We start from the raw sequence: 25,949 nt of genomic DNA, 5'->3' as shown, positions 1-25,949 counted from the left end.
TAAAAAATTATAAGGGAATAATGCCATGATTATTCCATTCAAATGAAACACAAGAAAAATAAAAATGAAATCTGATTTAAAATGACAGAAAGATCACTAGCTGCCCAGGATAAAAAGTTTACTAGGAAAGGACACAAAGGAAATTTGTGGGAATATGGAAGTGCTTATTGTCTTTACAGTGAAAGCAATGATTAGGGAAGTATATATTTTAAAAATTCACTAAAATATTTTAAAGGTTCCACTTATTGTATGCAAATATTGCTTCAATCTGCAATACAGCCTTGACCTATATTAGTCCACAAATGAATACTTTGGCCACCTGATGTGAAGAGCTGACTCATTTGGAAAGACCCTGATGCTAAGAAAGATTGAGGGCAGGAGGAAAAGGGGACAACAGAGGACGAGATGGTTGGATGGCATCACCGACTCAATGTACATGGGTTTGGGTGGACTCCAGGAGTTGGTGATGGACAGGGAGGCCTGGCATGCTGCGGTTCATGGGGTTGCAAAGAGTCAGACACGACTGAACGACTGAACTGAATTGAATAATTATTTAAAGGAAAAGCAGAATTGCATTCTTGAGTGTATGCAGAAAGATACTCTTATACACGTGACTTGAAGGAACATACTAATTATTAGTATTAGTACATTATAGTTCTAAGTACGAATCTCAGTACCTCAAAGAAATTTTTACTTTGATCCATTTTTCTGGAAAATGTGCAGAAATACTTTCAAAAAATTTCTTGTAATTTTTTTATATTTTAGAAAATATAAAAATGCTAAAATGATTAAAGATAATTAGAAACAGCATAATTATCTACAGAGTGATATTTTACAATGGTAAAACTTGAAACAGCATTTATTTACAACAGTGATAAATTTGAATTTAAATGCTGTTGTTACAGTAATACAGTGGACTGAAATTAAATAGATTTAAAATAATGCATGCAAATAATTATTGATAAATTATTTAGGCTCACACATAATAGGCTCACACACATCTAAGTGTAAAATTGTTGTTGTTTAGTCACTCTGTTGTGGCCAACTCTTTGCAACCCATGGACTGTAGCTCACCAGGTTCCTCAGTCCATGGGATTTCCCAGGCAGTAGTACTGGAGTAGGTTGCCATTTCCTTCTCCAGGGGATTTCTCCAACCCAGGGATTGAACCTATGACTCCGGCATTGCAGGTTCATTCTTTACCACTGAGCCACCTGGGAAGCCCAATTGTAAAATAACTGTGACAATCTGAGTACCACAGTATGGAAGTATTTTTCAATAATGTTTATGCATTTCTAATTATTACATGTGATACACATGGATAGATCTGCAGGAGGAAAAGTATGGAAGGACATGCTCCAAAATTACCTATTATCTCTATTTTAAGTCTTCCTTTATTCTTTTTCACTTTAATTTCTTATTGTCATATGTCTCATCAAATGTCTTAATATATAATATATTCATTTTATAACAAATAGAAAAAGTAGAGAGAGAGATATATCATCTTTACCTTACACAATAGTTAGTTAAAAGAAACTGGACTATGTTTTGTTTTTAATTAAAGTCAGTTGTCCTCCCAGTCCCTAGAGTGATTCTGTTGCTTTCTCTGTCTCTAAAGGTCATTTCCCCTCTGTTATTATATTAGTTTGTCTTGTTTCAATTACCCAAAGGTTAATTGATACAAGATGATTACACAGATGCTAAATTAGTAGTTTTTGATCCTGAGTCACCAAGGGCTCTCTTATTTATTAATTTTGTTGCAGATTCAGCAAATGAAATAAATATAATATTAAGAGAAAATCCTCTCTCTCTAAGCATAATAGTTCAGAACATCAGCTTGTCCAAAACTAGTAGGTGTTCCTTTGAGCCTGCTTCTCCTCTCAATTATTGAAACTTTTTCTTTTTTCTTTTAAAGCTATTTCCTAGATTTGTCTTAGCACCAAATCTATTGTGAGGAAGTTGACATATTTGAAGACAAAAAGTTTTAAGGAAATTATGCATTCCCAAGCTGCTGTTACTCTAGGAGGGACCAGATTCAATCAGTGTTGTTGTTGTTGTTGTTCAGTCACCAAGTGGTGTCTGATTCTTCTTGACCCCACAGACTGCAGCATGCCAGCCTTCCTTGTTCCTCACCATCTCCCAGAGTCTGCCCAAGTTTATGTCCATTGAATTGGGGAAGCCGTCCAACCATCTCACCCTCTATCGCCCATTCAATCATTAGTAACCAGAAATTCTCATGCTTCTAATACTATTTGCATTATAGTCATTTTCAAGTGGTAGCTATAAGAATGATTAACTGCAAGAATGTAAGTATTATAAATTCTGCATTTCAGTTACATTTTTTGATACTTGGGTAATATTTGCCTCTAGTAAGTTAATCTTTCCTGATTGTACAAAATTTATCAGTGGAAATTCTAACGTGGGTATCCATTAAACATCATTTTCAGAGCACTTTAATCTTAGACAGTATATAGTTATTGATAAGATTATTTTGAGCTACAAAAAAATAAGAGATCATCTAAAAATAACATAATTTATATGTGACAAATTAATACACGTGGAAACTAAAAACTGAAAACAAGTGGCTGAGTATGTGCTTGTCCCACAAAATTCAAGACTGGGGACAGAGATGAAAGTGGGAAATATTGGTTTGGTTATTAAAAAATAGGAAGAGAGTGTGAAAAATCAAGTTTCATTTTGGATGTTTTATATTTGCAGTGAATTTGGGTATATAACTGAAGATCAATCATTTTGGAGATTAGAAGTTCAAGAAAATACCCCAAAAGAGTACATATGTTAAGTAAAGCTTTAGGTAAAAACTTGCAATGAGTAGTAAGTAAATCAAAGAGATCTAATGTATATATTACAGTAATTGTAGATAGTAATATTATATTATAATTATGTAAGGTGATAATTATCCACTACATGAGCAATCATGTTGCAATTATAAATGTATCAAAGTAATACCTTATATACTTTAAATTTATATAATGTTACATGTCAAGTTTATTAAATTTAAAAAATTCAGGAAAATGGTAAAGAAATGCTAAGAACTATCAACATAGAATTCAGGGGGAAAAAAGAAGTGTCTAGATATTAGAAAGCCAAATGATGACAGGAAAACGTGATATTAAAGTAAGTTATGAGAGAATTCTATGACTATTGTATGGTTAAAACTAGACTTTCCTATGAATTTTCCTGAACTCTATTAGTCAAAAGAAGGTGTTTGATGAACTTTGGCATAAATTTTTTCATTAGATTTATGTTTCATTAGAAAATGTGATTACAATGTATTGATGATTGAATGTATGGTCTGTCTCTAAAATGAAAATCATTGTGGACCAGGTCATTGAAATAGTTAAAATTTGTTTATTACTCATTATCAGCCAGGCACTTTTTATAAGTACTCTAAATATTAACTTATTTAATTTTTCAACATTATATATATATATATGAAGGGTAATAATATTATTTCCACTTTGTAAATGGCATAACTGAGTCACAGTGAAAGCAAGCTAATCTTGAAAAATATGCCTAATAATTTAACCTGAATTTTTTGTAGTTAGTAATACTAATAATAATATTTTGGAATGTGTCTCAACCTTAACTAAATGGATTGAAAACTAAGAAAAATTGTAATGATCTTTTACTCCCCTATATATTTATACCCAACATATATTGTTATTCTACATCATGTATTTGTCATCAAAATATTCCTTGTCTTCTGTACCACAGTAGGAAATTAGTGTTTTTAAACAGAAAATTATGAGATAGATTCAGGGGCATAGGTGAGTAAGACAGAAGTTGTTTAAAGGCAACATAGACGTTTATGTTGCAATCCTAGCGCTCAGCATCTTCAGTATTGGACATGGAATGCATTTAGTGAGACAAACTATTTGTGATCAACTGTGTCAATAACAAAATTTTAAGGAAACACATGAAGGTAAAAATGAAAGTTTGGAATTCAGTTTTAGGAATGAGTCTGGGAGTAAGAAAGAACTCTTACTCTGACAAAACATTAGCAGCTAAATCCAATATAAGGGAAAATCAAATCCAAGATATAGATAAAATGTAAAGTGGAAACAAAACATAAAATGTAATGAGGAAGAAGCACCAATAATATTTCATAGCATGATATAGATAAAGCAATTCTGATTTTTTAATCTCCCCTGAAATGATCAATAATACACAATTGTGGAGCCTAGGATACCAGTGTACTGAAAATATTTCTGAACAAAATTTTTTAATGCCTGTGAGTTTGTTTGCATTGTTTTGCCTCCATTAATAACCACTCTATGCATATCAAATATTTCTGAATCGTAAATGCAGATTGAATAAAAGTCAGGATTCAGTGATGAGAAACCACACAGTAACAACTTTTACCCTGCTGGGACTGACTGATGATCCACAACTGAAGATTGTGATTTTCATCTTTTTATTTCTCACCTACATGTTGAGTGTAACTGGGAACCTGACAATCATCTCCCTCACCTTCATAGACTCTCACCTGAAAACTGCCATGTACTTTTTCCTACAAAATTTCTCCTTCTTAGAAATCTCATTTACATCTGCTTGTATTCCCAGATATTTGTATAATATATCAACAGGTGACAAAACAATAGCATATAATAACTGTATCAGTCAAATATTTTTTGCTGATCTTTTTGGTGTAACTGAGTTTTTTCTCCTGGCTACCATGTCCTATGATCGATACGTGGCCATCTGCAAACCCCTGCATTATATGACTATCATGAACAACATGGTCTGTAGAAGACTCATCCTTTGTTGCTGGATGGCTGGCTTGTTAATCATAATCCCTCCACTTAGCCTGGGCCTGCATCTAGAATTCTGTGACTCCAATGTTATTGACCATTTTTTCTGTGATGCAGTCCCCCTTCTAAAAATCTCATGCTCAGAAACGTGGCTTATAGAGCAAATGATCATAGTCTGTGCAGTGTTGACCTTTATCATGACCCTCCTGTGTGTTATTCTGTCGTATGTATACATCATCAAGACCATTTTACAATTCCCTTCTGCCCAGCAAAGGAAAAAGGCATTTTCCACATGTTCTTCCCATTCGATTGTGGTCTCCATCACCTATGGAAGCTGTATTTTCATCTATGTTAAGCCTTCAGCAAAGGAATCAGCAGGTATTAATAAGGGTGTGGCAATGCTCACTACTTCAATTGCTCCTATGCTGAACCCCTTCATTTACACCTTGAGAAACAAGCAAGTTAAACAAGCCTTTGGTGATGCAATCAAAAGAATTGCATTATTCTCAAAGATCTAATGGAATTTGCTAATGTAAAGGAATCAATTTTTCATGAAAAGATCATTTGTTCCTAAGTATGTATCTTTAAGCTTTCAGTCATTTCTTTCCTGGTATGGAAACTGTTTCAGGCAGCTCTCTTAAAAAGACAGTAAGAATTAACCTCCAATTAAAATAAATAAATTTATATTTTTAAAAAAGTAAGAAGAATGACATTACACACTAACAAGAGTTTACCAAAGGGCTAACAATGAAATGAAAGAAGGAAAACCTACAAGTTCACTGTACATTTTGAACAGGGTAATTGTGTGATTGCCTTTTCCTTTTTTAGATTTCAAGAGTGTTTTTTGATGTCAGGCACCATTTCAAGTATTAGAAACAGAATAGAAAACCTAAAAATGTATTGCCTTTACATTTCTTATCGTTAAGAAGAGATATATGACCACAACATTTGAAAAAACATAACCATCACAAGGAGCAACAATAAAAATAATATTTTTAAGTTAAGGAAAGAAACTATTACAAATGATTGTATCTCTCTTTAACAAGTGGTGCTGGGAAAACTGGTCAACCACTTGTAAAAGAATGAAACTAGAACACTTTCTAACACCATACACAAAAATAAACTCAAAATGGATTAAAGATCTAAACATAAGACCAGAAACTATAAAACTCCTAGAGGAGAACATAGGCAAAACACTCTCTGACATACATCACAGCAGGATCCTCTATGACCCACCTCCCAGAATATCAGAAATAAAAGCAAAAATAAATGGGACCTAATTAACCTTAAAAGCTTCTGTACATCAAAGGAAACTATCAGCAAGGTGAAAAGACAGCCTTCAGAATGGGAGAAAATAATAGCAAATGAAGCAACTGACAAACAACTAATCTCAAAAATATACAAGCAACTCCTCCAGCTCAACTCCAGAAAAATAAATGACCCAATCAAAAAAATGGGCCAAAGAACTAAATAGACATTTCTCCAAAGAAGACATACAGATGGCTAACAAACATATGAAAAGATTCTCAACATCACTCATTATCAGAGAAATGCAAATCAAGACCACTGTGAGGTACCATTTCACACCAGTCAGAATGGCTGCGATCCAAAAGTCTACAAATAATAAATGCTGGAGAGGGTGTGGAGGAAAGGGAACCCTCTTACACTGTTGGTGGGAATGCAAACTAGTACAGCCACTATGGAGAACAGTGTGGAGATTCCTTAAAAAACTGGAAATAGAACTGCCTTATGATCCAGCAATCCCACTGCTGGGCATACACACTGAGGAAACCAGAAGGGAAAGAGACACGTGTACCCCAGTGTTCATCGCAGCACTGTTTATAATAGCCAGGACATGGAAGCAACCTAGATGTCCATCAGCAGATGAATGGATAAGCAAGCTGTGGTACATATACACAATGGAGTATTACTCAGCCATTAAAAAGAATACATTTGAATCAGTTCTAATGAGGTGGATGAAACTGGAGCCTATTATACAGAGTGAAGTAAGCCAGAAGGAAAAACACCAATACAGTATACTAATGCATATATATGGAATTTAGAAAGATGATAACAATAACCCTGTGTATGAGACAGCAAAAGTGACGCTGATGTATGGAACAGTCTTATGGACTCTGTGGGAGAGGGAGAGGGTGGGAAGATTTGGGAGAATGGCATTGAAACATGTAAAATATCATGTATGAAACGAGATGCCAGTCCAGGTTCAATGCACGATACTGGATGCTTGGGGCTAGTGCACTGGGACGACCCAGAGGGATGGTATGGGGAGGGAGGAGGGAGGAGGGTTCAGGATGGGGAGCACATGTATACCTGTGATGGATTCATTTTGATATTTGGCAAAACTAATACAATTATGTAAAGTTTAAAAATAAAATTAGATTAAAAAAAAATAGTCTCTTACAATATTGAACACTCTAAAAATTCCAGACTTACAGATCAATTTAAACAGAAAACATGTGAAATTAAAGTGCTAACAATTTTTCCATGTGAATTTTTGAGGAAAACAATTATTTATGTATTAGGTGGGCCAAAAGTTCATTCAGGTTTTTCCATAACATCTTACTGAAAACTCTGAATGAACTTTTGGGTCAATCCAATACATCAGTATTTGTTTCTACACATCAACCTGTAACAGTATGCATTAGCTGGTAAGAAAATGATTAGAAGAGGGGTTTCCCTGTATTTTCATCTTTGTTCAATCATCAGTAAAAGAATCAATGGCTATTAAAAAGTTATGACAGTGCTCACTGCCTCCTATGCTGAATCTCTTCATTTTGCTTACTTAAAAAGATTGCCAATTACTTCTCCAGGAAAAAAAAAATTGTTTATTCAAGATCAAAAAGAACTGTGATTTGTGTTCTGCAACTATGGTGAGCCATATAGAAGTTCTCACACAAGAATGGGGACTCTTAAAGAGGGGAAAAGAAGTTGGGAGGGCTGTAGTAAACAAAGAGTATAAGACTTTGCATTGGCTGAGTTGTGACAGTCTCTCATAGGCTGAACTCTTGCCACGGAAAAAGAGGAAGTCTTTCTTCTTCCTTTTGGGCTCTGCTGCTGTCCTAGGACATAAGAGACCCTATTCAGGCCTCTTAACCCTGTATTAGTTGAAATTGCATTTATTAACTTTCACAATTTACACCTTGAGAAACAAGCAGGTCAAATAAGACATCAATCACATTTCAAGGAACTTGATTGTGACATATCTCGAAAATAATTTTGTATTGATATCAGGTTGAAATAATATTTTGATGCACTGGATTTAAGACTCCCAAGTGGTTCATTGGTAATGAATCCACCTGCCAATGAGTAGATGCAGGAGACGCACATTCGATCCCTGGGTTAGGAAGATCCACTGGAGGAGGAAATGGCAACCCACTGCAGTATTCTTGCCTGGAAGATCTCATGGACACAGGAGCCTGGTGGGCTACAGTCTGTGGGGTCACAAAGAGTCAGACACAGCTGAATACATCTGGATTTATTAATAATTTCATTTTTATTTTATAGTATGGCTACTAGAAAATTCTAAATTGCGCATATGTCTCATGCTATATTTATATTAAAAGGCTTCAGATTAACCAAACTGATTAGTAGCAGATCCAGAATTCAAATTCTGTGTGTTTGACCAAAAATTTTGTTTTTAACTTAAGGAAGCCTCACCAGAGAAAAATTTTCAATAAGATATTTTCAAGTAACTCCTCAAACAAACCCCACATGTATTAAAATCAGTATAAGTAATACATAATAAAAATGCTCACAGCAAGCTTAAACTACAAAATACATTTTTTTACTATAAGGCTGACAATGTTTTAATGCCATTATCCCAAATCATCCCCCCACTCCCTAAATGAATCACCAGTCCAGGTTCGATGCAGGATACAGGTAGCTTGGGGCTGGTGCACTGGGATGACCCAGAGGGATGGTATGGGGAGGGAGGTGGGAGGGGGGTTCAGGATGGGGAACATGTGTACACCCGTGGTGGATTCATGTTGATGTATGGCAAAACCAATACAATATTGTAAAGTAAAAAATAAATAAATAAAAAAAATAAAATAAAATAAAAAAGACTGACAATGAATAAATGAAACCAATGTGTGAAATAAAAATTAAAAGAGCTATTGAATGAAAATATAAATGTTGGGCCTACTAGCATAACTCTAGTTTTCCTTTAAAAAGAGTTGAGCTGTTAATATAAATAAATTAACATAAATAATGGGAATCTGAATATTTAAACCATTTGGCTTCTTAGAGCAACACTCGTAAGTATTTGAGGGGTTAGTAAAAGCAGCAGGTTGAAATGAGTTCAGGGAACTTGGGAAGCTCTTTCTAACACAGGCAAAACGTTTTTGGCAACTCATTATTTCAATTTTTCCACAGCATTTACTCCAGTTCGTTCTGCTACAAAATTTCTGATTCTCTGGTGACTTATTTTTTTTCCACAGCATTTTTGCACATTTGCCCAATAATCTCACATTTCCTTAATTGGCCTCGTCCATTCCTTCACCCTCAGTTTGACAATGTTATCATAAAGAGCCGACTCATTGGAAAAGACCTTGATGTTGGGAAAGATTGAAGGCAGGAGGAGAAGGGAGCAACAGAGGATGAGATGGTTGGATGGCATTAACAATTCAATGGACATGAGTTTGAGCAAACTCTGGGAGATAATGAAGGAAGCCTGGCATGATGCAGTCCATGGGGTCACAAAGAATCAGACATGACTTACCAATTGAACAACACAAGAAGTTATTAGAAACTTTCAGTTTCTAGAAATTTAGATTGCAATAATACCCCTCACCTATCTTGAGACAGGTGTCTTGGAAAAGGCCTGTATTGCATTGCAGAAAAAACAGTGCCTTGCTTCTCAGGCTCACTAAAAGTTTAACAGGGGGCCCAGACTGAAAAGTACTACCCCTACAGTCCTTGTTCAAAATGCCAACCTTTTTCAGCCCTAATCATAACTAGTCTCCTAAGTTCTTTGAAATGTCCAAAAGTGTTTTTGTTTTTTTTTTTTAAACTCTAACTTCAGAAACACAGGATACAGGTAGCTTGGGGCTGGTGCACTGGGATGACCCAGAGGGATGGTATGGGGAGGAAGGTGGGAGGGGGGTTCAGGATGGGGAACACGTGTACACCCGTGGTGGATGCATGTTGATGTATGGCAAAACCAATACAATATTGTAAAGTAAAAAAAAATAAATAAATATTAAAAAAAAAAAACCGTATATTTTGAGGTGATTATTCTGTACCAAGCCATATGTTATATACTTTATTTCTCTTAATTTTAAACTGATATAAATACAGAAAATTTCATAATGTTCACTGCTGTATGCATCACAGTGTCAAGCATCAATTTATAGCCAATATTGTCTCATCTACAAACTGGTCCATTCCTCTCAGCCCCTAATTGATTATTGAAAGAGATATACATATTAATTCATCTATAATATTTCAGTATGTGTCTCTAAAACCACAAATATTTTTTAAACATTCAGGTGTAATATAAAGAAAAAAATTCACTGTGTACAGTTTGATGAATTCTTTAAGTATAGATACCTATGTAAATCTTTGTTGCTGTTGTTTAGTCACTCAGTCATGTTCTACTCTTTGCGCCCCCATGGACTGCAGCACACTAGGCCTCTCTGTCCTTCACCATCTCCCAGAGCTTGCTCAAACTCATTGAGTTGGTGATGCCTTCCAACCATCTTGTCCTCTGTCGTCCCCTTCTCCTGACTTCAATCTTTCCCAGCATCAGGATCTTTTCCAATGAGTGAGCTCTTCACATCAGGTGGTCAAAGTGTTAAAGCTTCAGCTTCAGGATCAGTCCTTCCAATGAGTATTCAGGATTGATTTCCTTTAGGATTGACTGGTTTGATCTAAACATTACACAGATGCAAATATAGCATACTTTCAGAATCATAGAATTCTCTTTCATGCCTCTCCAGAGAAATATACTCCCAAATGAATCTGCTATACTGCCTTACAATGCTGAACATTATTAGTTTTGTATATTCATTATTATCATACGAATAGAAGTGCACAGAATGAACTGGTTTGAGTCTGATTTCATTCGCTCAACATTATGCCTGTACAGTTGTCCAAGTTGTTATGCCAGCAATAATTTATTCTTTTAATTTATGTGTAGTCAGTAATGGAAACATAGCACAATTCATTAATCATTAGTCATTTTCTCTTAATGGAAATTCAGGCTTTTCACATATATGGCTTATAAATAAAGCTGCTAAGAATTTTCTTATACTTCTTTTTGGCAGGCATATGAACTTATATCTTTAGCATACAGAACAAGAAATGGAATTGATAGGCTATATGGTAGCTGTGTGTTCAACTGTCAAATAATTATTGAAAATATTGTACCAATTTACTTTCCTATTAGCAATGGATAAAAGCTGTAATTGCTCCACATTTTTGCCAATGTGTAACTTTGTCAAACCTACTTATTTTAGTCATAACTGGGCTTCCCTGGTGGCTCAGAGGGTAGACGGTCTGCCTGCAATGTGGGAGACACAGGTTTGATCCCTGGGTTGGGAAGATCCCCTGGAGAAGGAAATGGCAATCCACTCCAGTATCCTTGCCTGGAGAATCCCATGGACAGAGGAGCCTAGTAGACTATAGTCCACGTGGTCGCAAAGAGTTGGGCATGACTGAGCGACTTCACTTTCACTTTTCAGTGATGTTGAACACCTTATCATATGTTTTGGATATCAGACATCCTTTGTGTAACTGCTACTGCTACTGCTAAGTCACTTCAGTCGTGTCCGACTCTGTGCGACCCCATAGACGGCAGCCCACCAGGCTCCCCCGTCCCTGGGATTCTCCAGGCAAGACCACTGGAGTGGGTTGCCATTTCCTTCTCCAACGCATGAAAGTAAAAAGTGAAAGTGAAGTCGCTCAGTTGTGTCCGACCCTCAGCGACCCCATGGACTGCAACCTTCCAGGCTCCTCCATCCATGGGATTTTCTAGGCAAGAGTACTGGAGCGGGGTGCCATTGCCTTCTCCATCCTTTGTGTAAAGTGCCTACTAAAATAATTTGCCTTTTTATTAGATTTGTTTTTTTAATTTATTTTAGAAGTTTTATGAATCTTCTATGCATCAGTCCTTTGTCAAAAATATGTATTAAAGTTCTTTTACCCTCTATTATGTCTTGATTTTTATGTTTTTTAATGTGTAATTGAAAAGGCAGAAGTTCTTAATTTTTATGAACTCCTATTTATGATTTTATTTCTGTTGTTGATAGGGCTCTTTGTTTTTTATTTCAGAAATTTTTGCATAACATAATACATGAAAGTAGGTAACAGTGTTGTAATCTATAAATTCTCTCAAATATCTCCCAAATTAAGGATAATTGCCCATCTGATATTAACTTATATCTATGGTTTGAGATAAGGAACAATATTTTTTCTTGTGAATATCTAAGTTAACCAGCATTATTTATGGAAAAGATTAACCTTTTCTTCTTGCATTCAGTGGCAACCCTATCATAATCAATTGTTTCACAAGTTTCTTCATTTAATTCCATTGATTGTTGTTGCTGTTGTTGTTCAGTCACTCAGTCCTGTCTGACTCTTTGTGACCCCATGGACTGCAGCACACCAGGCTTCCCTGTCCTTCACCATCTCCCAGAGCTTGCTCAACTCATGTCTATTGAGTTGGTGATGCCATCCATCCATCTCATCCTCTGTTGTCCCCTTCTCCTCCTGTGTTCAATCTTTCCCAGCATCAGGGTCTTTTCTAATGAAACAGCTCTTTACATCAGATGGCCAAAGTATTGGAGCTTCAGCTTCAGCATCAGTCCTTCCAATTTATATTCAGGACTAATTTCTTATAGGATTGACTGGTTGGATCTCCTTGCAGTCCAAGGGACTCTCAGGAGTCTTCTCCAACACCACAGTTCAAAAGCATCAATTCTTTGGCACTCAGCCTTCTTTATGGTCCAACTCTCATATCCATACCTGAATACTGGAAAAATCAAGTGTGTTAGTCGCTCAGTCATGTTCAACTCTTTGCCACCCCATGGACTGCAGACTTCTCTGACCATGGGATTTTCCAGGCAAGAATATTGGAGTGGATTGTCATTCCCTTCTCCAGAGGATCTTCCCAACCCAGGGATGGAACCCTTGTCTCTTGCATCACAGGCAGATTCTTTCACCGCTTGAGCTACCGGGAAGTCATAGCTTTGACTATATGGACAATATAATTTGCCAGCATTTGCTGGCAAAGTAATGTCTCTGCTTTTTAATATGCTGTCTAGGTTTGTCATAGCTATTCTTCAAAGGAGCAAGTGTCTTTTAATTTCACAGCTGCAGTCACCATCTGCAGTGATTTTGGAGACCAAGAAAATAAAGTCTGTCACTGTTTCCATTGTTTCCCCATCTATTTGCCAATTGATATTGTCTCTGAATCAATACTGAACTGTTTTATTTATATTAGCTTTATTATTAGTTTTCATATTAAGTATTGTTACTCAAGGTCTTCCCAGGTGGCACAGTGGTAAAAAATCCACCTGCCAATGCAGAAGATGCAAAAGATATGGGTTCAACCCCCAGTTTGGGAAGATTCCCTGGAGTAGGAAATGGCCACCTACTCCAATATTCTTGCCTGGAAAATCCTGGACAGAAGAGCCTGGCAGGCTACAATCCATGGGGTTGCAAACAGCTGGACACAACTAAAAGACTGAGCATGGATACACTCATTGTTATTCAAACAACTTTCTTCTGCTTCCTAAATGTGACTTAGGTTCTTTTCAGCCATTTGTTTTTCATAAAGCTTTAAAAATGCTGGGGATTTCTGCAAACAAAAATTATCATTAGTGATTTTAAGATTGCACTGAATATATAGGCCAATTTGGAGGAAATTAATGTCTTAACAACACTGAGAGTTCCAATATATTAAAACATGGTATAGAGCCAACCCATTGGTATCTTCATTACTTTCAAAAAATTTCACAGTTTTAAGTGTGTAGAGGCCTTGCACAATATTGATAGACATTTCATGGGGTATTTTGGTAGATTTATTCCTATGTATTTAATAACATGTTTTAATTTAAATTTATTCATTTTACTGGAAGCTAATTACCTTACAATATTGTATTGGTTCTGCCACACATCAACATGAATCCACCAAGGGTGTACTCGTCTTCCCCATCCTGAACCCCCCTCCCTCCTCCCTCCCTGTTCCATCCCTCTGGGTCATCCCAGTGCACCAGCCCCAAGGATCCTGTATTGAACCTGGGCTGGCAGTTCATTTCGTATTTGATATTATACATGTTTCTATGACATTCCCCCAAATCATCCCATCCTCTCCCTCTCCCACAGAGTCCAAAGGACTGTTCTATACATTGGTGTCTCTTTTGCTGTCTCGCATACAGGGTTATCGTTACCATCTTTCTAAATTCCATATATATGTGTTTTCTTTCTGGCTTACTTCACTCTGTATAATAGGCTCCAGTTTCATCCACCTCATTAGAACTGATTCAAATGTATTCTTTTTAATGGCTGAGTAATACTCCATTGTGTATATGTACCACCGCTTTCTTATCCATTCATCTGCTGATGGACATCTAGGTTGCTTCCACGTCCTGGCTATTATAAACAGTGCTGCGATGAACATTGGGGTACACGTGTCTCTTTCAATTCTGGTTTCCTCAGTGTGTATGCCTAGCAGTGGGATTGCTGGATCATAAGGCAGTTCTATTTCCAGTTTTTTAAGGAATCTCCACACTGTTCTCCATAGTGGCTGTACTAGTTTGCATTCCCACCAACAGTGTAACAGGGTCCCCTTTTCTCCACACCCTCTACAGCATTTATTATTTGTAGACTTTTGGATCGCAGCCATTCTGACTGGCATGAAATGGTATCTCATAGTGGTTTTGATTTGCATTTCTCTGATAATGAGTGATGTTGAGCATATTTTCATGTGTTTTTAGCCATCTGTATGTCTTCTTTGGAGAAATGTCTATTTAGTTCTTTGGCCCATTTTTTGATTGGGTCATTTATTTTTCTGGAGTTGAGCTGTAGGAATTGCTTGTATATTTTTGAGATTAGTTGTTTGTCAGTTGCTTCATTTCCTATTATTTGCTCCTATTCTGAAGGCTGCCTTTTCACCTTGCTAAAAGTTTCCTTTGATGTGCAGAAGCTTTTAAGGTTAATTAGGCCCCATTGGTTTATTTTTGCTTTTATTTCTGATATTCTGGGAGGTGGGTCATAGAGGATCCTGCTGTGATATATGTCAGAGAGTGTTTTGCCTATGTTCTCCTCTAGGAGTTTTATAGTTTCTGGTCTTACGTTGAGATCTTTAATCCATTTTGAGTTTTATTTTTGTGTATGGTGTTAGAAAGTGTTCTAGTTTCATTCTTTTACAAGTGGTTGACCAGATTTCCCAGCACCACTTGTTAAAGAGATTGTCTTTAATCCATTGTATATTCTTGCCTCCTTTGTCAAAGATAAGGTGTCCATATGTGTGTGAATTTATCTCTGGGCTTTCTATTTTGTTCCATTGATCTATATTTCTGTCTTTGTGTCAGTACCATACTGTCTTGATAACTGTGGCTTTGTAGTAGAGCCTGAAGTCAGGTAGGTTGATTCCTCCAGTTCCATTCTTCTTTCTCAAGATCGCTTTGGCTATTCAAGGTTTTTTGTATTTCCATACAAATTGTGAAATTATTTGTTCTAGCTCTGTGAAGAATACTGTTGGTAGCTTGATAGGGATTGCATTGAATCTATAAATTGCTTTGGGTAGTATACTCATTTTCACTATATTGATTCTTCCAATCCATGAACATGGTATATTTCTCCATCTATTAGTGTCCTCTTTGATTTCTTTCACCAGTGTTTTATAGTTTTCTATATATAGGTCTTTAGTTTCTTTAGGTAGATATATTCCCAAGTATTTTATTCTTTCCGTTGCAATGGTGAATGGAATTGTTTCCTTAATTTCTCTTTCTGTTTTCTCATTGTTAGTTTATAGGAATGCAAGGGATTTCTGTGTGTTGATTTTTTATCCTGCAACTTTACTATAATCATTGATTAGTTCTAGTAATTTTCTGGTGGAGTCTTTAGGGTTTTCTATGTAGAGGATCATGTCATCTGCAAATAGTGAGAGTTTTACTTCTTCTTTTCCAATTTGGATTCCTTTTATTTCTTTTTCTGCTCTGATTGCTGTGGCCAAAACTTCCAAAACTATGTTGAATAGTAATGGTGAAAGTGGGCACCCTTGTCTTGTTCCTGACTTTAGAGGGGATATGAACTGATATAGTCACCCCAGAGAAAAGTATGGAGGTACCTAAAAATCTAAACATTATCTACCATATGACCCAGCAATCTCACTACTGGGCATATACCTGAGGGGGAGAAAACATAATTCAAAAAGATATATGTATCTAAACATTTATTGCAGCACTGTTTACAATAGCCAATACATGGAAGCAACCTAAATAGAATAATGGATTTTTAAAAATCGATTGATGGATTCCATCAATAGAAGAATGGATTTTTAAAAAGATGTGGTACATTTATACAATGGAAAATTACTCAGCCATATAAAGGAACAAAAGTGAAGTAAGTCAGAAAGAGAAAAACAAATATTGTATAATGTTACTTATATGTGGAATCTATAAATATGGTACAGATGAACTTATTTGCAAAACAGAAATAAAGACTCAGATGTAGAAAACAAGCATATGGATACTAAAGAAGGAAGAAGGTGGTAGGATGAATAAAAAGATTGATATTGACATATGTACACACTATGTGTGAAATGAGAATCTACTGTATATCACAAGGAACTCTACTTAATGCACTGTGGTGAGCTGAATGGGAAAAAAAAGTCCAAAAGGAGGATATATACAGCTGATTCATTTTGCTGTATGGTAGAAACTAACACAGCAATGTAAAACAACTACAGTCCAATAAAATTTAATTTATAAAAGAATAGTATAAATAAAAATCCTAAACACCTAAGAATGATTATCAATCTACCGTATTGTATTAATGTATCAATATACAAAATATGTTCATCACTGAAAGTTTTAGTAAAGAAGAAGAAATTTCTCCAGAAAATTGTGTCCAATAGAAAATTATACACCTGGGATAAGAACCACCTAAGAATGAGACTTCAGTTAATACAATTTAAGAAATGATAGGACTCAAAGGGTGCAACTTTTATGATAATCAATAGAATTCTTAAATGGTATACTCTAGCAAGAAGGAAAAATGCAGCAATCCAAGAAAGGAAAATACCTGTGAACCAACAGGAGTAAGATATTACAAAGATGAATAATACTTTTTTATTAAATCTGAAATAATATGGTTAATTAAAAGAAAGTATTACCATTCAGCACAATACACTAGCCAAGAGTATGCTGTAAAGTGGTCCAACAAAAGGAAGAATGACAAGCATCAGGTTGAGCGACTTGCCTTGTTAGGAACTAGGATCTTTACATCAAGTATTCACAGAGATTACAAGAAAAGAACAGCATTGATTTGTGTCTTAGAGCATTAAAGGGAATATGCAGCAACAGAAATGTACTTAATACTAATAAACTGTACCTTTCATGTAGTTGAGATGGTAAATTTTATGTTGTATATATATTATCAAAGTTATAAAAAAGTAAAATGGAAAAGTATAAAGAAAACAAATATTGAAGGTAAGCAGACATAATACAAGACCACAGGTAAATATTCTTCAGAAGATTTCAAACATAATGAGCAATTTTAAAAGAAAAGTAGGAAAGTCAAAATTAAAATATTTAACTTTATTATTAAATCTTTAAAAGTTGAAAAATATGACACCATCTCATTTTAAAAATATAAAGGATGAAGATTTGAAAAAATATATGTCTTAATCAGAAAAATATAAACTTTTTCAGAAATGTAACATGATATTCTATTTAAGTAAAAACTGTAAACACAGATAAAGAACAGTAAAAACTGGGAAAATATTTGTAACACACATTAATAGTAAAGCTGTGATTACACACAGAAGAAATAGCAATAATGCTCACTTCTAGGGAATGTTGTAAATAGACAAAGACATTTATACAAAAATGTATTTTGCATTGCATCTTACAGTTTACTTAGAAAGAAACTACATAAATTTATTAAAAATCTGTAGAATTATATAACATCATACCAGCTGAGGCAGTAATTTTTTAATATAAATTTATTTATTTTAATTGGAGGCTAATTACTTTACAATATTTTTAGGAACCACAAAGTTTCAATTGTTAGAATTGATTTCAGATTATGATGGAATACTCTAAAGGGACTACTACATAGTTCCCCAACTGATTATGTAAATTTATAATTATTGAGTTGAAAGTTAGTTTATTTAAAAGTTTTTATTATAAAATAGTTTGAAAAACAAAATGGAAAGAAAGTTGCATGTTTTGAAATATAACAATTAATGTGACTATTCTTATTTGCATAAGAAATTTTGGGAAAATTGTAATCTGAGCTATTGATATTGGTTGTTATATTTAAGTTTTAACTTTTCTATTTTGGTTAATTTAATTTTATAATAAATAGAAATTGTGGATGATAACTAGAAATTACTTTATAACTTATAATAAATAGTAAGCACTAGATATTATAAGAAAAAAACAGAATTAGATGTATGTATTAAAGTATTAAGAGAAATATACACCAATAAGAATGTACTTAATAATGAGTTGTACCTTTTAAAGAGTTGAGAACGATTATTTTATGTTATCTGTAACTTACCAAAAATGTTTTAAAATAGCTTGAGAAAGTATAAACAAAATCCTCCAAAATTACTGAGGGTAATCACATTAAAAACCTGGTGCCTATGCTTGTTCAATCATGTCTGGCTCTTTGCACTCCCATGGACTGTAGCTCACCAGACTCCTCTGTCCGTGAAATTTTCCAGGCAAGAATATGGGAGTGGGTTGCCATTTCCTAGTCCAGTGACTATTCCAGATCCAGGGATCAAACCCCTCGAACCTTACTCTCATGCATTGGCAAGCAGATTCTTTAACACTAGCACTACCTGGGAACTTTTAAACTCTTAAACTTTTATCTGTGTGTCTGTGCTCAGTCGCTCAGTCCTGTTCAATTCTTTGTGACTCTATGGACTGTAGTCCCCCAGGCTCCTCTGTCCACGGGATTCTCCAGGCAAAAATATTGGAGTAGGTTGCCATTTACTCCTTCAGGGAATTGATTGTTCGGACCCCGGGGTCGAACCAGCATCTCTTGTGCCTTCTGCATTGGCAGTCAGATTCTTAAACCACTGAGAAACCTGGGAAGCCTGTTTATATTAATAATAAGCAGTAATTACTAAAAGTAAACTTAAGTTGGAAGGAGTAAGGTGTAACTTTATTCTGTGAGCAGCTAGTAGCAGATATAGATGTTATTGAACAGAGGAAGAAAGATAGGTTTGCCTTTTATCATTCTATTTTTATTTCATGTAAAAGTTCTCTGTTGAATGTCATTGTGGAATCTTTAGCTCTCTGAGGACACTGTCCCCATGGCTGCATATTTCAGGACTTTTGCCAGAAGATTACATAAAAGATTCATAAGTGAATTTAAACCTTAATTCACTTAGGACTCATGCTTATTCACTTGGTTTCTTGTTTGGCACATAAAACAAACACTGAATTTGTAACTGACAGAAATTTTCACATAGTCTGGGAAGGTTTGAATAGCATGACTATCCAAACTAGAGAGAGTTCCTTATATTTCCCCAGACCTTGGAGTAGCAAATACCTTTCAAAGGAGCACAAATGCCTTGGTAGGAAAGTCTTGGCAACATGTTAGAAATGAAAAGATCAGATAAATCAGTGTCATCTCAGAACTGCCTGTAAGGGGAGCATAGGTCCATGAGTAATAGTGACCAGAAGTCCACGTACAAGCTTGTGCAAACATAGTCTCCTTTACCTTCATCTCTCAAGATGTCCAGGGATTAAAAACCAACTGAATCTGCCACATCTGTGATATTTAAGAGACAAAAAATATCTCTTATAAATAGTTTAATATATCTTGGCATAGTTACAGAGATGTGAACAGTTACTTGAATTTTTATTAAAAGAAGCAAGAGTTTATAAATTTGAACTGATCCAGGGTACTGATGATGCTGGATTTTGCACTCATAAATAGCAGGTGAGTTTAAAATACATGAAATGAAGGACTTTTAGAAGCAGCCTTCAGTTGTGTATTATCTGCTGATATTAAGATCCTTGCACTGTTTAAAATGTTTAGTTCTCTAAAAGGCAAGAGAAGTACACAGGTAGCAGTCAGACAAGCAATGTCAATTCATTTTTCAAGATATTTAGGGGCAAGGACAGTGCCTGAAGTTTCCAGAGTTGTATAAGGCACCAACTAGAAGGCTGAAGACTGAAGAAAAGAGAAGTAGGTGGGCTGCAATTGCAGTTCTTTTCTGTATCTTTAGTCTGGTATTTCTATTTAATTATCCCAATGATTTAACTTATTGTTGGTACTTGGGTTAGTTGCTCAGTCATGTCTGACTCTTTGTGACCCCATGGACTGCAGCCTGCCAGGCTCCACATCCACGGAGTTTTCCAGGCAAGAATACTGGAGTAAGTTGCCATTCCCTTCTCCAGGGGATCTTCCCAACTCAAAGACTGAACCCAGGTCTCCTGCATTCCAGGCAGATTCTTTACCAGTTGAGCCACCAGGGAAGCCCAACTTGTTGTTAATATTTGTTTAGTTTATTGTTACATATGTGATGCTCACATATTTGGAACAATCCCCAGCTCATCCTGAAACATGTGTTCACAGTCTTCTTTCTCTTTAATGGAGCCTATAAACTCTGGGAGGTTTAATACGGGAAATGGGCCATGAGCAGCTCCCAGTTCTGCAGTAAGGGAATATGTTACAGCAATAAACTGACACCAAAGCATAGCCAGATAACTGGTATTTCTAAGGGAAATTACATTTTTCCAAAAAAAAAAAATTATTGATTGCCTTGAACAAAATTTGGAGAGAGAAATTGTCTCAGCCAGTGTTAGTGTCATGCTCACTTGGTGTTGGCTGAAGAACCACCACAGAGCAGCTATTGGTCCAAATCCAGAACTGTAGTCCTTAATCTCTGGTGTTAATACATTTCTCTCCAGTGTATCAATGAAGCATGAAGAGAAGGCATAAATGAAAATATTCTCTGCCAGGCAAAGTGATAAGTCATGTAGTACTTTTGACCTTAATGCAGGTGTTGTGTACATGCTGAGTGAAGAGGTTATAGTGTGATTTGAAAGTCACCTAAACTTACTTCACTCTGTATAATAGGCTCAAAACCAATACAATATTGTAAAGTAATTAGCCTTCAATTAAAATAAATAAATTTTTTTTTTAAATGAAAGTCACCTAGAACATTTCCTCCACCAAAAACAAAAGCCAACAAGAATCCCTGAAACTGGAAGCAGGGATAGGGCAAAAGTAAGAGATGTCAGCTTACTTTTAAAATTGATTCCATTTATTATGGAATATAAATTGGTCTAGGTCTAAGGGTAACTGTTGTTTAGTTGTAAAATTGTGTCTGATTCTTTTGCAGCCCCATGGACTACAACCCACCAGGCTTCTCTGTCCATGGGATTTCCCAGGTAAGAGTACTAGAGTGGGTTGCCATTCCCTTCTTCAAGGAATCTTCCCCACCCAGGGATTGAACCAGCATCTCCTGCATTGCAGGTGGATTCTTTACCACTGAGTCACCAGGGAAGTCCTTAAAGGTAAGTATTATCTACATTAATTTATATATGGCAGATTCCTTCAGTTCTGTGGTTATTACATTCAATGGGATTTTGAATACAGTGTGAACATAGTGTGTGGCAAAACACAGTTCTTACTGTGGTTTTGGAGGTTAGGAGACTCCTCCAAAAGTCTAAACAGGAAATGGAGGGACAAGTCAATAAATACCAGATATAAGTCAGAAACAGCAAACAGATGGATTCACCAGGAGAGAAAAGCACAAATGGTTTTCCAGAGAGCTAGTCCACCTATGATGACTACAATACCTGACTCTCACATGATGTGTTTCTAGAGCCACTCTCCATAACTCCAAGACCATCAAACAAACAAAGAAATAGAATTTCCCTTTGTCTGGGTCAGAGAAACAGTGGAATTAAGTGAAAATATACCTGAAGTGTCAATAGAGTTTCAAGATAGGGTTAGGCTAATAAAATTCTAGCTTCATCTCAGTTGTTAATATAGATCAATCCAAATTAGCTTTTGGTTTTAGAACAGAAAACAAGGAGTAAGGCAAGAAGGGAACAGAGATGCAGTGGAGAAGGCATTCCACTGTGAACATGTGTGCTTAAAGAGAGTGGGAAATAGTCAGATGAAGATGATTAACATTGAAAGATGTAATATTAAATATTCAATGTTTTATAATTATAAAATTTCAATTAATGTATTTTAATTGGAGGGTAACTACAATGTTGTGGTGGTTTTTTGCCATACATCAAAAATATGTACATGTGTCCCCCCATCCTGAACCTCCCCACCTCCCTCCCCACCCTACCTCTGTGGGTTGTCCCAGAGCCCTGGCTTTGAATGCCCTGCTTCATGCATCCAATTTGCACTGGTCATATCTTTTACATATGGTAATGTACATGTTTCAGTGCTATTCTCTCAAATCATTCCACCCTCACCTTCTCCCACTGAGTCCAAAAGTCTGTTCTTTACATCTGTGTCTCCTTTCCTGCCTTGCATGTAGGATCGTTACCATCTTTCTAAATTCCATATATATGCATTAACATACAGGATTTGTCTTTCTGACTTACTTCACTCTGTATAATAGGCTCCTTTTTCTTTAAATGATAAATTGATGTCACAGGATTTCAACAATGTCAAGAAAAAAATTCCTAGATAAGCAGAGAAGATGGTGTACTTGCAAAGTGTGAGAAATATCTGTGTTATAAAGATGAATAGAGGAAGAGGTTCTTATAAAGGAGAAACCAGAAGGGCAGAACAAAAACCAGGAGTGTGGATATTGTGCAAACAATGCATCTAGAACAACATAAGCAGCAGGAGTGATGGACCAATTTGGTCAATTGCAACAAAACGTGCAAATAAAAAGGTCTACACTTCATTGAAACTTAAGGAAATAACAGCTAAAATTGCCACATGGCATTTCAGTGGAGTGGTATGTTCAGAAGCCTTATCAGAAGCAACTGAGAAGGTTGAAAGTCTGAATGGAGTTACAGAAATTTATTATAATCTAAGGATGGTAGTCAGACTGGAGAATATATTTAATACTTACAGATGATTATAACATCAGTGAATTGATCAAAAGGAGTCTGAGTGTTTCAGGCAGATACACATCAGACTGAATGATACACATTAAGAATAATATTCTTCAGCTGTATACAAAACATATTTTCGCTTAGTGAATTCAGTATGTGTCAAATACTCTCTGTGTTGTGCCCCAAAGTGGGAAATAAGTGACAATCACTTAAAGGTATAAACAATTGTAGAAAGTCATAAGAAAGACCTCAGAAAGGAATTTTCAATATATGAACCATACTTTGTATATTAAGTATAGGCTTGTCATAGCAGTGGAACAGAATCCTCAACTGCTTTGGCAAATTGATACAGAACTGTCATTTGTTTTCAATTTATCCAGGGGAAAAGAAATCCTTCAACCAGATAATTAAACTGTGCAAAATTTCAGTTAGTGATATGTGACATGTTCTTAGAAAACAGAATATCCTAAAATTAATTATTTCATTTTTCCTAGGGGAAAAATGTGCTATAAAAGATCTATTCTGAAGTATATGCTAAAATGATAGTGTTCATTTTAAAAATATCATAGAAAAATTAGATATTGCTTGGAGAATATTATTTAAAGAAACCATTAAAAATGAAATGTCTTTTTATTCAAACACAGGTTACAACCATTCAGCAGACTGTAAAATCAATGTGATCATATTTGAATTTATTTATTTAAAAAATTGTAGTATAGTTGATATTAAGTTTCAGATACACAGCATAGTGGTTGATATGTAATCTTTATAGATTACATGTATAATATCAGAAAACAGGGCATCTGAGGGTTAGCATTTTACTTAAATTCTTTTTGCAAAGCTGTGTAAGTATATATATTTGTGTGTGTTTGCATGTACAGTAAATTACAATATAAAATGCATATCTCACCATATTTTGTGGTCAAAAATGTTTGAATGCCAAGTTTCTAACCTATCAAGGGATATATCAACAGAGGTTACAGCATGAATTAGTTAAAAATACTCACTTATTGGGTAACAGATAATACATGTAAGATATATTGTTTAGCTTTTCTAAACAAAAGCTACTGTAAAACATTTTCTCACTTTCTTGTCAGATTATACCTCCCTCAGTTTTACAGGAAGACTGTACAGAAGTCAGGGCCCAGAAATGAGAAACCACACACCAGTATTCAGTTTCATCCTCCAGAGATTAACAGATAACCTACAAATGCAGATTTTGACTTTTATATTTCTACTCATCACATACATGTTGAATATAATTGGAAACCTGGTCATCATAACCCTCATATTAGTGGATTCTCACCTTAAAACTGTGATGTACTTTTTTCTCCAAAATTTTTCCTTCTTAGAAATCTCATTCACTTCTGCCTGCATTCCTAGATTCTTATATAGTATATTAACAGGAGACAGGACCATTACTTATAATGCTTGCCTGTCCCAACTATTTTTCACATATATGTTTGGTGTAACAGAATTCTTTCTCTTGGCCACCATGTCCTATGATCGCTATGTAGCCATCTGCAAACCCCTGCATTACATGACCATTATGAACCACAGATTCTGCAAAATGCTTATCTTCTGCTGTTGGATAACCATTTTCTTAATTGTTTTTCCACCATTTTGCTTGGGACTGAACCTGGAATTCTGTGACTCTGTCATTGATCACTTTTTTTGTGACTTTTATCCACTCCTGAAGATCTCATGCTCAGATCCATGGTTCATGGAAGAGATAACTCTTGTTTGCTGTGTGTTGATATTTATCATGACTCTTACATGTGTTGTTCTGTCCTACATATGTATCATCAGAACAGTTCTAAGATTCCCCTCTGCTCAGCAAAGGACAAAAGCTTTTTCCACCTGTTCTTCCCACTTTATTGTGGTTTCTATCACCTATGGCAGCTGCATCTTTGTCTATATCAAACCTTCATCAAAAGATGAAGTGACTATTAATAAGCAAGTAGTAATACTTACGACTTCCATTTCCCCCATGTTAAACCCATTTATTTATACTCTGAGGAACAAACAAGTGAAACAAGCATTTAAAGATTTACTCAAAAGAATTCTACTGGTCTCAAAGAACTAAGAGAATGTTGAAGTCAGGTTCCCTAAACAATTTTCAGATTGCCGGGAGAAATATCAATAACCTCAGATATGCAGATGACACCACCCTTATGGAAGAAAGTGAAGAGAAACTAAAAAGCCTCTTGATGAAAGTGAAAGTGGAGAGTGAAAAAGTTGGCTTAAAGCTCAACATTCAGAAAACTAAGATCATGGCATCCGGTCCCACCACTTCATGGGAAATAGATGGGGAAACAGGGGAAACAGTGTCAGACTTTATTTTTCTGGGCTCCAAAATCACTGCAGATGGTGACTGCAGCCATGAAATTAAAAGACGCTTACTCCTTGGAAGGAAAGTTATGACCAACCTAGATAGCATATTCAAAAGCAGAGACATTACTTTGCCAACAAAGGTTCCTCTAGTCAAGGCTATGGTTTTTCCTGTGGTCATGTATGGATGTGAGAGTTGAGCTGTGAAGAAGGCTGAGCGCTGAAGAATTGATGCTTTTGAACTGTGGTGTTGGAGAAGACTCTTGAGAGTCCCTTGGACTGCAAGGAGATCCAACCAGTCCATTCTGAAGGAGATCAGCCCTGGGATTTCTTTGGAAGGAATGATGCTAAAGCTGAAACTCCAGTACTTTGGCCACCTCATGCAAAGAGTTGACTCATTGGAAAATAATCTGATGCTGGGAGGGATTGGGGGCAAGAGGAGAAGGGGATGACAGAGGATGAGATGGCTGGATGGCATCACTGACTCGATGGATGTGAGTCTGAGTGAACTCCAGGAGTTGGTGATGGACAGGGAGGCCTGGCGTGCTGTGATTCATGGGGTCGCAGAGTCGGACACGACTGAGCGACTGATCTGATCTGATC

The 25,949-nt window shown here is 35.8% G+C and overlaps 2 protein-coding genes across 3 annotated transcripts; both read left to right on the top strand.

Annotated features, from left to right (window-relative positions):
- Nucleotides 1–430: 430 nt before the first annotated feature.
- LOC147372119 (olfactory receptor 6C2-like) lies at nucleotides 431–5,288 on the top strand. 2 transcript variants are annotated; one of them, XM_086403598.1, is made up of 2 exons: nucleotides 431–446; nucleotides 4,351–5,288. In XM_086403598.1, exons 1-2 carry the CDS (start codon nucleotides 431–433, stop codon nucleotides 5,286–5,288), a joined length of 954 nt encoding a protein of 317 aa, XP_086259724.1. The 2 variants fall into 2 exon arrangements, with proteins under 2 accessions (XP_086259724.1, XP_086259725.1); XM_086403599.1 differs by lacking the exon at nucleotides 431–446 and having other exon boundaries at nucleotides 4,311–5,288.
- An 18,877-nt stretch (nucleotides 5,289–24,165) lies between these two features.
- On the top strand, nucleotides 24,166–25,101 carry LOC147372118 (olfactory receptor 6C2-like). The gene has a single exon (XM_086403597.1). The coding sequence runs from the start codon at nucleotides 24,166–24,168 to the stop codon at nucleotides 25,099–25,101; it is 936 nt and encodes a 311-aa protein (XP_086259723.1).
- The last annotated feature ends 848 nt before the right edge of the window (nucleotides 25,102–25,949 follow it).

Source organism: Bos grunniens, chromosome 5 (assembly GCF_055505025.1).
Source record: "Bos grunniens cultivar Pamir isolate PY7600 chromosome 5, Bosgru_T2T1.0, whole genome shotgun sequence".
In the NCBI taxonomy this organism is placed as follows: domain Eukaryota; kingdom Metazoa; phylum Chordata; class Mammalia; order Artiodactyla; family Bovidae; genus Bos; species Bos grunniens.
Note: the sequence above shows the minus strand (reverse complement) of the source record. Positions and strands in the feature narration are given on the sequence as shown.

Coding starts and splice junctions, on each gene's coding strand:
- LOC147372118 (XM_086403597.1), top strand. CDS start 24,166: ATGAGAAACCACACACCAGTATTCAGTTTCATCCTCCAGAGATTAACA.